At 41.0% G+C, this 14,490-nt stretch overlaps 1 protein-coding gene across 1 annotated transcript in view; it reads right to left on the bottom strand.

Annotated features, from left to right (window-relative positions):
- SHTN1 (shootin 1) overlaps positions 1-14,490 on the bottom strand; it is a 65,286-nt gene that overhangs the window by 16,642 nt on the left and 34,154 nt on the right. The window contains exons 9-12 of the mRNA XM_065638974.1: positions 7,293-7,439; positions 5,913-6,066; positions 3,598-3,703; positions 1,607-1,689 (exon numbers count right to left, since the gene is read on the bottom strand). Of these exons, the coding sequence (XP_065495046.1) occupies positions 1,607-1,689; positions 3,598-3,703; positions 5,913-6,066; positions 7,293-7,439 (490 nt within the window). The remainder of the gene's footprint in view (positions 1-1,606; positions 1,690-3,597; positions 3,704-5,912; positions 6,067-7,292; positions 7,440-14,490) is intronic.

The following is a 14,490-nucleotide window of genomic DNA, read 5'->3' as shown; positions in this document are numbered from 1 at the left end:
GCAATGCTTGTCTAACTAGCTCTGACTCTTCAGGCTCTCATGATCATTTGTAAATCTGTACTTAACTCCTGTTCTCAACCTACTAAGTTTCCAGCTTCCATTAACAACAATAAAATGCGATTTCAGCTGTTACTTTGCATGCAGAGCCACCTTAGTGCAAGATTTGTTTTGTTTCAGGTTTCCTGTATTATTAAAGGATTAGCATTACGGTCAACTCTGAGTGGTAATTTCATAAGATACGAATTGGGGGATGAAAAATGAAGCATTTAACAAACTAGCTCTGTGGAGAGGCTCTGGGCAGAAGAAATCACAAGCAAGAAGCCATTTGGAAGTTGGAAACTTCCCCGTATTATCCTGTATATAACCTGCTCTCTGCTTAATGCTTGTTGGGTTTGTTTTTCTGCTTCTTCCAGGTAACCTGTGGAAGTGCAAAGCCCTGGACATACCGTAGCTGCAGCTACGTGCTGTAGTACCTCCAGTTTAGAAGCGTAGGTTGAGTCTCTCAACATTGCTACAACGCAACTACTATAGGTGGTACCAAACTGCCAGGGTGCAGCTCAACAAGCTGCACGGAGTCAGTGTAACAGCGTGGGGCCTGAATTGAACCATCCTGTTCTCCCCATCCATCTCACCCCAGCACATCACCGTAGCCAGCCAAGTGTTTATCTTGTCGGGTCGTTCCGTGAGCCTGAAACATGACCACCCTCTCCCCAAGGGAAAAAAAAAGAAAGATAATTTATTCTGCCACATGAGTGAATTAAATCAGCTCAGTGACATATCTGATAAGCATCAGAGCCAGAAGTAGAAAAATTAGAACTTTTCTTCAGTTACAGCAAGTGCTAGGTCTTCCCTTAAGGTTTTTGATCTGCAGCCTCAAAGATTGTCCATACTAAAATCCATCTGGAAAAAGTAAATTGGATGCTGATCACTAGCTCAGTTGTGGAGGCAGATGGCTATGAAGGATTCACAAATGAGCTTGGGATCTCAAGGAAGCTTGCAGTAGAACAGAATAGACTATTTCAGCTGGAAGGGACCTACAATGACCATCTAGTCCAACTGCCTGACCACTTCAGGGCTGACCAAAAGTTAAAGCACATTGTTAAGAGCATTGTCCAAATGCCTCTCAAATCCTGACAGGCTTGGGGCATCGAACACCTCTCCAGGAAGCCTGCTCCAGCATTTGACCACCCTCTTGGTAAAGAAATGCTTCCTAATGTCCAGTCCGAACCTCCCCTGACAGGGCTTTGACTCATTCCCACGTGTCCTATCTCTGGATCCCAGGCAGAAGAGCTCAGCATCTCCCACTCCACGTGCCCCCCTCAAAGAGCTGTAGAGAGCCATGAGGTCACCCCTCAGCCTCCTTCTCTCCAAACTAGATAAGCCCAAAGTTACAGTGCCAGAGATAACACTTCCTACCTCAGAGCACACATAGCCAGGCCACAATCATGTTTCTCGACTGAAATGTAGACAAATATGCTGGGACATGGGGAGCAGCAGTCAACATTGACAATTCTCAGCATTTGCATCACTACCTGTCCCCACAGTTTACCCTCACCTGCAGCACCCAGTGGATAATCCCCACGACTCGAGGCAGGATGAGCCATACCTGACTCCTGCTGAGGAGGTTTCTCCTTCTTGCTCACGTTGGTGTTGGAGTGAGATCTCTTGCGAATCATGGACATCAGAGACCTTTGGGGAAAATGGAACTGCAGATTGTCATTCTGTCCTGTATTACACACCGTTAGAATGAACTCGAACATGACACACAAACAGCTTGCTTATACCTGATTACACAGCTACTTACAAAAGACTCATTTAACAGTTCTTGAATGCAGATGTATGTGCTGAATTACCCCCCACAATGCCTCCCATCAAAATGCACCAGCAAAATTTAGTTCTTTTTAACAGACATTAGGCACAAATCAAAACACTCCAGATTTGAATATTAAAAGACAGTGTCTCATTGTGACACATGACAAATTGAAGCTGCTCCGGCATAATAAAAGGAAGGAAGAGCTGTAGATATTGAAGTATTATTCTCCAGAGGACACTTAAATATGGTGATCAGTATCTCCTCACCAACTCCAAGTTTGTAATCTTTTTACAGTGTCAAATAATTATCCCTTCACTATAGTCAAAATGTAAAAACTCAGGCAAGGAAATTATTCATCTTGAAGCCCAAGTATAAGCTGCTGTGCACATCTGATGTGTCAGTGGAGCCCATCGCTCCCTACTGAACATTGCTCCTTACCAAGCAGAGTGACCTCCCTGACATAAAGGGCCAAAACTCTGTCCCAGAAACAAGCAGCATCCCGTGCCTTGGCTATCAAACCACCTCTACGCACATAAACTTCACAGTGCCTGAAGGAAATACTCTGATTTAGCTACTACAGGGCTTAAAACGAATAATGGTAGCTACTCCAAATAATAAAGGGTCCAAATATATGCAAAACAAAACCCCATAACACCCCCACATGCTTAATTCATGCTGCACATTAGTGAGAGTGAAGCAAACAAGCCAAATGAGTTAACAAAAGGCCAAACATAATTGTTCAGAAAACGTTTAGTTTGGATTTCTAAAAACAAAGCAAGATGCACAAAGAGATGAATTCTCCCTAGTAATCATCTCTATTCACATATTTAACACAGTAGCTAACAAGACTCCTGTATGTCATTTCTATTACAGAAGGCTAGAAAGTGTCGTCAAAGTCCATTTACTTTTAAAACCAAGCAGCCAACATGAAGATTAGCAGAGTTCCTAAAATTCATTAAGCACATTTTGGGGCTTAGTTAATTAATTTGGGTCTAGTGACTGCTACATCATATATTGGCCAGCCTCTTTTACGGTCCTCTGCAAAAATCTGGCTTAATTTTGACAATTTCACCCAAAACTGCGTGATGATGGGGTGGTGATTTTCTGTGGTGTTTTGTTGCTGGTTTTGTGTGGGTTTTGGTTGTTCTTGTGTGTGTGCGTTTGTTTTTTTTTTGTTTGGTTGGTTTGGTTTTTTTGGTTGGTTGGTTGGTTTGGTTGGTTTTTTTGTTGTTGGGGGTTTGTCTGTCTTTTGTTTGTTTCATTTTGGTTTTTTGTTTGTTTTGTCTGTTCATTTGTTTTTCTTCTTTTTTCTTTTCCTTTTAACTTCTGAAAGCAACTGTGGGAACTCAATGAAGTCTGCACTTTCATCACCAGTATCTGTCAGGAAGGGACACAGCATAATCCAACATATCGTTTGGTTCAAAGGGGTTTTCTCACCAGTAGATTCAGACAAGCACTTCACGAGTCTATAATTACAGCTACCAGGTGAATAGAAAAAAATAATCTCCTATATTTTAGAGGAGACAGGTAACCCCCCCTCCTCCAAAATCACAGTCTAGACAATTTGTTAGGCTTGGCAAGGCAGACACTGTGCAAAATCGGCCAAGGTGCTGGTCTGTTGGCAGGTGGGGCAGGGAACGTGTCCTGCTGGTAAGGAGCCCAAGACAGATGGAGAAACTCTTTTTTTTTCTTTAAAGACGCTCTTCCTGCTTGGATGCAAGCTCATGTAACGTATTCTGCTTCAGCAAAGCATTGATGCTGTGACCCTTGATTCAGGCTCTTACCGTATGGGGTTCGGAGGAGGAGGAGGCGGCAGCGGAGGAGGGGGCGGTGGTGGCGGAGGCGGCGGCGGATTTTCCGATTGCTGTACTCGCTTTTGAAGTTCATCAACTGCGCAAGAGCAATAAATGAACTAGAGTGAGTTCTTGGTTTAGCACATCTGCCCTAAACAGCAACTCCGATAGTTTAAGAAAAAAGCTACTAATTAACTAAAAAACCAAACATGACTAAACCACACGACTGCTAGGAAGTCCTATTTTTGGCAACACTTTCTACCAAAACCAATGTCCTACATGCACAGGATTCTCATGAAACCAGTTACCCCCACCCTGAGTTACTTCTGAAACTAAGATGACACTCTCCCTCATATAGGATTCTTCATATAAAATGACAGAGCAGGTAAAAGTTTATCACATTCCTGTGATGGTCTATTTGAGGTTGTATTTGAGAATGAACTAACAAGAGATGAAACAAATGAACAATTTCAGCATCCAGACTTATCTCTGTCTTGCTGATGGTGTGGGTTTTCCCCATAAAAATGGTCAAAACTGGGCAATGGGCAGAAGGCGTCCTTTCTCTCCTGTTTTCGTGTCAAATCTACAAAGTGGAAATTACGTTTCTGCACTTGAAATGTTGTCAAATGCTATTAACTGGGGAAGGGCAAAAACAGAGAAAGAAACATCTTAAATTTCTTTTAGTTACAAAAATTCTTAGCAATTGTTCTGGATACAGTAGGAATTATGGCAGGAGTACAGAATATAATTTCCAAAGTGGAAAAGTTCTTTGTTCTCATAATGAAGGATTCAATTAAAATGACAATCTTTAAGAAGTAGTTTTAAATTTAAAAAGAAAAAAGAAAAATTAACTGAGTGACTTTTAATTCCAGGTACAATCTTTATGCTGATAAATTCCTCCTGAAGTACAAGCAAGCCTGAAAGGAAAGACTTTGCTGTGAAAATCCAAGCTTTTCCAAGGCAGCTGGGAACAACTCGCACGCTGCCTAAGCAGATTTTTAAGGCTGGGTAATGTAACACCAATCCAAAACAGTTCTTCCAAGCAAGACTGCTAACAAGCTTAAAGATAATCCTGCTCTTCAGGATCCGTTTCAGAAAAGCATGGCTATACGTGGAGTCTTAGCTAAGGAGAGGGGCTTTGGCTTCCTCTGATGGGCTCAGCTTTCCTGACCAGGGATCATACTTAAAACTGGCACCTGCTTAGCCCTTGAGCTGAACAAGGACTGAAAGCAAAGGCACATGCAAAATACTTGACCAGCCATAGCCCCACATTCCCCATAGCGAGTCCACACACACTGGGGGTACTTTTTAAAAGCAATTTTAAATGAAGAGCATCAGGTCAGGAATTTTCTCATTCATAGGATGCTGCGGACAAGCCCGGCACCATCCGGGCAGCAATAACTGTGTGAACATCTGCATCACAACAGCTGCTCCCTCCCGAGTGTTCTGTGAATCTTTCCTATCTGTATTCTTCAGGCGTCAGTTTAAATCTTAGAGACAGACACAAAGAAGCCAAGTGAGACTGTTTCTTTCAGTCACCTGACATGGAACAAAATATTTGACTACAAGTAAGAGATTGAGATGTATAATTCTCACGGAAATGAGCCATAAAAGCCCACTGGATTTGTTTGGCTAACTCCCTTTGTAGGCCTCTGAAGACAGTACTTACCTTTTATATATCTGTTTATTAAAAAAAAATGAACAAGCAAACAAAAACCACCCCCTCCCAAACCCTCTCAGATCAACAGAAACTGTTTCCTCACATGTCAATATGAAGGGCTAAATCATGCCTTTTATATAGTCTTCTATTCAATACTACTAAATGGTTGGGTAGCTTGGTAATTATGACATGGTTTTGTACAATTCACACAATGCAGACTCCACGGTCTGAGAAATCATTGTGCATCTTTGGGGACCAAAAAAAACCACCAAAAACAGAGTTATTCCATTTAACTCATTTTTAAAAGTAGGTAAGATGATACATTTTGACTGAATACGAAGGATTGTGTCTTTCACAGTAAAGCCGTATGTATCCATTTGTAAGACTCAGGGCAATCTAACAGCAGTATTTTTATACCTTACAGAAGTTTTACCAGGTTATTCTTTCAGACACATTCTGGACACGACTGTTCTGTGGTTGAAGGCAGCTGCTGAACCTCCTCACATGAAGCACAGGTCTGGATCTCAGCTACACAAAAGCTGTTGTTTCTGGAGTCTCAAACGTAACATGTATAATTCTAATGGACATGCACCACTCACAGTCCCTCAATTATACCTCTAAAATGAAAGTTATTACATGATTTTACCTGAATGCTTTAGGTCTCTAGCTTTTTCTTCTGAGTTCTGATACTTCACCTCTAGTTCCTTTTTATCTTCTTCCAAAAGTTCGAGTTGCTGTTTAAGACGACTAATCTCCTTATGCAGTGCTTGATTCTCTAGCTGCTCCTGCAACTCTTTGATCTGTGGTTGGCAAACAATAGCATTCAGTACAATAAAAGGTATTTTCTGTCCTTCTGTTTGACAAATAACCCAGTAGGCACAGTTATTCCTGAAAACATGTGATAGTATAGGAGTGAGCTACAACTCCCAGAACGAGGACAATTTTTGAATGAGAGCTAGACAGATTTTTCTGAAAGATGAGATCCTAACTCATTTTATCTCTCTCTTAGAGTACGTTTTTAGCCCCAAAGTAATTAAGCTATAAGATTTTCCATTTTTTTTGTATAGAGCTTTTATCATGTAATTAGAATTCAATTTCGGAACGTTTCTCCATTTGACGCACGAGAACATTGACATTTTTGTTCTCACTTACTGCTTCCACTGGCAGGTTGGTTGTTTGAACCCCCTTATCTCAACAAATACAGGTGCCAGTGGGTGAATTATGGAACATCAGTTTTAGAGGCAGCATTCAGGTGCAGAGCAGCAATCGCTTCCCAACTCCCTATATATACATTTCACTCAAGGAGCCAAAGATACAGAGGTTTTCTATGAACTGGCAATTATTCTTCAAAAACACTCACAGGAACTGTCCACCTCTTCCTAGCATTACTCTGTTACCAGAGTTTTAAAAACAGGCCTCACCGCTAAGCAAAAACTTGTTTTCAGGCTTTCAAGGGAAGCAATGGTGATTTCTCACAGTTTGAGAGTGATCTAGTCCCGTTTCAAAGAAAATATTTTTTTAGATTCTAGCACTTTAGATTCTATCACACCACTTTGCAGCGTTCACCTAACACTTCCCTGCTCCAGAATTTCGGGCTCTTCCCCATGAATTTCTTTAGCAAGTGGCTAGACTACTAACATGAACTGGCTACCTCTCAACTGGTCTTAACTTATCCCCCAAAATACTCTTTATGTTAGCCAACACCCAAAATATTCTCCTGTTACCTCTTCTTCATTTAATAGAACTTCATATAATGCTTGTAATTAAGTTTGCACTTTACTGGTGTCCACAATAAAATACCTAAAATCAGAGAATTCAGGCTGAAAAACCTTCAGGTTTTGGACTCCTGTCTTGCCAGTGACCCAGAAGAAGGGAATCGCAATCTTCTCTGAAGTTTAGTTTTCAGATTTTAACCTCTTCTGGGGGATGAGATCTCAAATACTACTAAACATAAGAAATGCACAACCCTCTTTAAATTCAAGAGATTTTCAAAGACTTCTGCATATGAAAAGTAACCCTGTTTTACCTTTTGTTGGTGTTGGAGCCTCTCTTCTTCTAATGTATGGGTTAGTTTAGCGTTGTCATCCAAAGCCTTCAAAAGCTGTTGATCAGGAGCCGAGTTTTGCAGAAGCAACTGACTTTGCCTTTTCATCTTGTTTTGTTCAATAAACATCTGCCAAAACAAAACCCACCCCCAACAAAAACAATAGTTAAGCACAGTCTAATGATATCCTGGGAAAAATGGCAGTTGAAAAGAAAATGAAAACATTAACATTATGTTAATATGGTAGATGTAGAGGGGAAGAAGGTGAGAAGGAAGGGGAAAGGAAGTTTGAGAGCAAAATTTGCAAGTGTTGAACACACACTGAAAGGATCCAGGTGTTTGCTGAGAGAACTACCCACTGCTACGCCTCAATTACCCACATGTTGGCAGCATTCGGAATTCAAGCACATCTCTGAATTTTGCTTCCTGGAAATAGGAGCAATCTGATCCCTATTCTTAGAGCTCTGGAGAGATTAAAAGAACTCTGGGTGGAGAGAAAAATGTCTATGAATTCACAAGCTGTCTTCTCAAACACATCTGCAAGCCTTGGCATAAAGCCCACTTATTAAGGGCTACCTGGGTATGTGAAAATGGAGTGTGTTTAGGAAATGAATTTCAGCCCCTGTTTGTGTAACCAGTGTATGCACTTGCCCTGGGAAGAGGCATCTCAAGGCAATTTCAGGCTTTTACTGCTGATGCTTGCATTTTTTCCCTCTTCCCCAGTTATATTTTTGATGTGTGGAATAGATACATTGTGGGAGGATGTGGGGGAAGTAATCAAATGGTCTAGAGACATGACACTGATAAAAATACCACACATTTCTCTAGGCTTCACCTAAGCAGTGCAGAGGCTGTCAGCACGTGTAGTTTCCATAAGAGAGATCTGCTCATCCCAGACTGTTTAGGAACTCGTGGGGCAAGGGGGAAATATTGCTTCCTGACAAAACAAACAAACAAACCAACCAAACACCACCCTCGTGAATTTATTCTGCATCTTGACACCTCATTCAGTTTGCCCCCTGGCAACAGAGGCTTCCACTCTCGATAAACTCAGCTGTTCCTATTCTGACAGCAGAAACAGGCATTGGGTCACGCTGGGGTCTCAGAAGAGTGTGCAGAGGCCAGCAAAGCATCCCACTTGTGGCAGAACAGAGCACGGCCTGAGAATGCAGATACTCCCTCAGACTGTTCAAACGCTGTTGTACGGCACAGCAAAAGCAAGGAGATATTTTAAGAATAAAGTATTAGAAATACAAAATTTCCACGACATTTTCTTCAGGTTCTCATACTATTTATTCACAAACCAAAATTACAGATACAACGTGTGTTTTCTTCCCATCGGGTGCTACTGCAATGCTACGTGATTTTTTCAAAATTTTTTTTAATGTAATTGCATTTTAAAGAAACATCAGCTGATGCAGATTTGTGGCAAGCATTCCACCCAGTTCTTTGCACGGACTGAGTCTTCTCAGCAAGAGCCCTTTCTCTAGCTGTACCTGCAGATGGAGAAGCCTCTGACCGCGCTGAACTTTTAACTCTTCACGCAGCCCGTTTGACCCTGCGTGCCAAGAAGAGGCAACTGATGCGGCCTTAATGCTAATAAAACCTACAATGAACACTTCATTGGGCAAAGCTGTGCCATGGAGCAGCTAATAAAGGACTGGAAGTATTCGATGAAGAGGAAACAACAAACACAGGCTCTAGTACTATAGTTTGATATAAAACGAACAAAAATTTATGACAATACACAGGCTGCTGTGGCATGGTGCAAATATGCACTGAGCATCAGCTCCCTGTCCCAAAATTCTGCCATCAAACCAGTTCTGCTTGTGTTACCTTGCACTAGTAGGGCTGTGGCAAAAACAATTCAAAGGCAAGAGGAGTTCAGAAGCAAAGCTGCCCACCCCAACCCAAAAAGGTTTGCCTTTGTCAGGTAACTCATCTATTTGCTTAGCATTTTATCTTCTTAAAAGAAACAGCATGTCTGAAGCATCATACTATAGAAAGGCCTCTGAATCAGTGCTGAAGAACTCGCTACTGAATCAAAGCCTCCTGCTTTCCTATTCAGTCAAAAAAGTTATTTAACCCTGACAGAAACAACATCTCTTCAGAAGCCACCTTTAGCAAGCATCGCAGTTCACCTACTGTGAAATTCCAAAGCAAAGTGAAAACCTGGGTTTCATTTTTTTTGGACTTTGAAAAATAGCTTGAGGTGCTCATTTCATATTTTTGTTCCCTGAGTTTCTGCCACTAAACCAACAGAACAGAGTTGTTCCAGCCTGAGGGAGCAGAATGCTGCCAAAACAAGAAGAAATCAAGTAGGGCAACTTGATTTCTTCAACTTGAGCAGATACTTCACCAAATGTAGAAAATTCATATTCACTTTGTTTCACGCTCCTCTGCAACAAAATGAAAAAAATAATTTTGAAGAACTGGGCGAAGGACTTTTGATTCAGAAGTTTTCACACGAAGCCCTGCATTTTCAATTATCTTTCATGACAATTTTCAATTGTTTTCATGACATGGTGCATACATTCCTGCTTACAACAAATGCAAAAGCTTCTTCACCACCACTAAAAAACTTTGCTTTTAATTTCATGCTGCAATCAGATACATGGGAATCAATTTCTCATGGGGAGTCCCATCCATTTCAGAAGTTACTTACACACATCCTTCAAGTACCAGCATATTCCAAATGGAAGAGACAGAACTAGACAAGACGGTTGTGGCTGATAAAGTAGAAAAGAGAGCTGGTGATTAACTAATTGCAAGTTTTCGAGAGGTCACTCTGTGTGTTTGACACGGGACAAAAAAGACCCTTAGAAATTCATTCTAATTTAAAATTAAAACAATCAAGTCCTACTTCAGCAGGGCAGAAACCTGACTGCCTGCACAAGCCTGAATATTAATTAAAGTGACTGCTGAAAGGGCAAAATAGCTAACAGGATTATTCGGACTAGGTGGAATTTAACCAATTGATGGATTAGTTCCGACTTTGCCACCTGCTAGACAATTATCTGCAGAGTATCCCAATCAATGCTAGAAACATAAGTCGATGCTGGCGGAACCTACTGAAACCACGACTGCAACTAAAGGCAGATCACAAAGGACAACAGTTTGTTTACACCTATCATTCTAATTTTAAAAATCTACAAATATTGTGCAAACCAGCTACCTATCTTTTCCCTCTGAGTTCACAAGCAGAAGCTCCGAAGTGCAGGAAATCTGAGACTTGACCACTTTCCATCAGCAGAGTTTGAGCAAGAATTGGAGTGGTGGAAAGAGAAGGGGGTGAAATCCTGAAAATAATAGAAGTTTCTCCCTTGACCTTTAATGGTGCCACACCTCATTCTAGACCCCTGCTCAAACATTACCCTTCAGAGCATTCGCTGCAGCTGTTTTTTGTTTACACCAGAGCTGAAAAAGGAATTCTTCCTCATTAAAAAAGTTAGAAAGCAACTCTGTTAGTGTCAGGTCCCTGGGAACTTTGATCCTCGTTTGAGTAGCGTTCAGGGTATAACTGGAAGCTTTCCAAGTAACTCCTTTTCCAGGAGCAAAATGAGGCCAAAGGAAATGCTATAATATCCGTATGTTGCTACATTTCCATCTATAAATTGATTGGGTAGTTGCTACGTGGAATAACTTTTTTCTCTTAGCTACAGTTTGAAGGGAGAAGAATGTCTCAATACAGCAGCACTGTTATAATAAGGTAATCATTGGGTGAATAAAGTAAAATAAAAATCAGTGGCAAATGCCACCCACTATGAACAGAATAACAAAAGGTACGTGGCAAGGCAGAGTCAAACTTCAGAAGTCTCAAACAGAAAAGAGATGATCAGTAAACTGAGCAGCTGGCTGTGATTTCAACCCTTGGCAGCACCGCCTTATGGAGTGATAAACCACAAATTTATATTTGTCGCAGTTTACGGGAGCTGATGTCTTTTGCTTTATGTGAATCCTGAAGCCGTATAGTCTTGTGTTCAGACCTGAAATAAGTCTCAAGGGAGGCAGGGTCAAGGTACCTGTATCTCCCCAAAAGAACGGGCTGTTTGAAAGATTTTATGTGATATGGGGGACAGAGTGATCTTTTCTGATTATGGCCTGTCAGGACACTAAGTGGCTCTAAGGAGGTGCTCAGTTTAAAATATAAATCCAGGTGTGGATTTTAGTTCAATGGCTAATCAGGAAAAAAATAAATATATCTACTCTAACTTTGTAACTGCTTAACTGCACTGTATTACCAAGGACACCTGGGCTTGTGAGCTTCACTGCATATAAATATTACAGCAGGGAACAATGGCTAGTGGGGTTTTTTGATAGAAGAGTTGACCAACAGATGTATCTGATTAAAACACATTAAGAAAAACACCCATAGTTTGGACATCGACCTAGAAATGCTCTCTCTACACTCAGGCTTAACACTGTTCACCAAGCAATGGTTCGGTCTCCTGAGAGTTACAAATCCCTGGAGGTTTAGTGGGTTCACAGGTGTCTGAAGTGCTACTCGGGGAAAAAAAGCTACAACAAACAAATGGGATGTGCAGTTAGGACGCAATCCAGAAAACTTCCTCCAGCACAAGCTGAATTTTAAGTGCATGTGGCATTACTTTGATCTGAAAATTTTGTATCTGGTGCTTATGTTCTTCCCTGCCTGGGAACTGCTTCTATGGAAAGAAACGGTCACGTAATGTGAGACAGAAAAGAACCCAAACAGCTAATATCAAGGGCATGGAGGGCACAGGACAAGACTCTCTTTAACAACAACAAAAACCCCACAAACAAACAAACAAGGAAAACCAGAGTGATGCATTTCTGGCAATGTGTCATGAACTTCATAGACTTCCTCCTTGAGAGGAGCCAAAGTCTAATCCTAGTTGGATTTTCAAACTGCCACAGAAAACTGAGGAACGCAATTGTTTAAGACAGACAGGTGCATAGTCATGGGCAGCCTACAGTCACTCCCTACTCTCCAGACAATTCATAATGTTTTACAGTTAATAGTTTTTGTTAAGATCTGCATCAATGCTAGACTAACAAAGATACGGTTGCTTTAGTTATTTGGCTAACTGCCAGACAATTTCTGAAGGGAATATTTCTAAAGAGCTACAAGATGTAGCATTAGTAAGTTTTGTGGCTCAAGAGATCTAATTTACTCAGAATGAGGGAACTGGAGTAGGTAAGTTAACCCTGTTTCCTGTCCACAATTTGCTTCTCACCACAGTGGTGCTCGGAGCTTGGATCTTGAGTCTGAGAAAACTGAATCCCCAACAGCATCGTGACTTCCTTAAAAACACAGTATTATTTATTTTAACAGCCTGTTCTATAAAAAAGGTTTGTCAAACTACGGCACTCATTCTTTGGTTACAAGGCATAACTGCTCAAGGCCCAAAATAGAGGGGGAAAAAAAAAAAATCTCTATTGTTACTTATTCCTTCATTTCCTGCAGATAACAGGGGTTTTTTGTGGTAGTGATACATTCTATAACACTCGCAGCTTTACAGCATTTAGACACTATCTAATATATTCAGAAATAGATCATACACCACATGAAAAAGGAGGAAACCTCTTCACTTTTTTTCCCCAATAGATTAATAGCCTGAAGATTAATAGCCTGAACAAAAGAAAAAAAAAAAAAAGAGAGAGACCAAAGAGAGAGTTTCCTAGAGCATACATCTGTTACCAGTTCACAAGCCTGTTCTTGGGTAAAAGCTTGATGAAACAGATCAGTGTTGCACCATGCTTCAAAAGTGTTAACATTCAAGCTCAGGAGAATTGAAGTACTAACCACTTATCATGTCTCTCTAATTATCATTTCCAGTTCAAGTCAGCTGTACTACAAATTAATTATCTTTGGATACCAGTTTCTGTTGAACTGTCCCTGGTAACGCACGGAGCGTGGTACTTGCAAGCAGAGTTGCTCCACGAATGCTGGTTTTGCAGGACCCACTCACAGGTACAGCATGTTAATGCAAAAGTCCTCACAAATGAACCCAAAAGGTCAAAAATGCATCTGAGGAAGAGTTCTTCAGGAGCTCGTGTCACCAACATAACCAAAGCCATCACACACAACCTCATGAGCAGTGTAGGTATCTGTTAAGAACAGCAATATTTTTTCCTAAGTCTTATAAACCGTTAGCCACCTTTTATCTTTCGATAAGGGAAGATTCAGTCCCAAATTAAGCAATGTCAGCTGTGTGCTGGCCCACGTAGAAGATGGAGGCATTTTCAGGTAAACAAGTTAAATGCAAACATGTTGCTGTGTAACAGTTACTCAGAAATGCAGACATAGGTATCGTATCCTGTTTTAGTGCATCCATAAGTATTGAGAATTGGAGGGAAAGTCAAGGAAAAGATGAACGATGCACATTACAGATTCACTTTGTCTTTTTTTTGATCTATCTGGGTCACAGTTCCTTTGAACGCAGCCTTTCAACCTCTCAAGCTGCAAACTATTTTACAGATAACCATACACACTTGGGAAACCCTTCATTTTTTTTCCAGTTGTGTGTTTTGAGAAAAAGCCTATGATAGCCTCAAAAGTGAGAGGAACCCCAGGAAACCTGCCCAGCAGTTTGACACTTCATCTCTATTTATCCAGGATACAGAGGACAGAAGACAACAGCCCGATGCTGACTTGGAGAACACACTGCCTCTTCTCTGGGAGGTTTCCAAAGTAACTTTAGGTGCAGGGGTTGTCTCCATGCCAGCGTGCACAGCACTAATAAACTGTTCACTTTACAAAATATTGTTGCAAGGCAAGATGTATGCTTAATAAACCATTTATGCCGGATTATTTTGTTAAACTCCTGGGATTTTTACATCACCAAGACTTTCAATTTACTTCTCTCCCCGTGTTCCTCCCCTTTTGGCTTCCTTTGGCTGTATGTATTGTATTTTGCTCATCTCTGTGGAAGAGTGCCTTTCAGGGCTAGCCTCTATATTATTGCTATGGCCTTCAAGATACTTTCTGCCTTCCTTTGTTTTCTTATAAACTGCTCCACAAAGAGCTGAGAGATCTTAAAGCGTCTCTTAAAACATGACACTAGAATTCTGGTTAGGCTTGCCAAGATTCCTGTGTTAACAACCCTGTTTTATTCAGATAGGTACAGATTTTTCCATGCCCCCACCCCTTATACACTCTATTTATTTAGTTCTTTTATGCAGATTCCTGTACCTTTCA

Source organism: Caloenas nicobarica, chromosome 7, assembly GCF_036013445.1.
Source record: "Caloenas nicobarica isolate bCalNic1 chromosome 7, bCalNic1.hap1, whole genome shotgun sequence".
NCBI lineage: Eukaryota > Metazoa > Chordata > Aves > Columbiformes > Columbidae > Caloenas > Caloenas nicobarica.
This window is presented reverse-complemented; position numbering and strand designations above follow the sequence as displayed.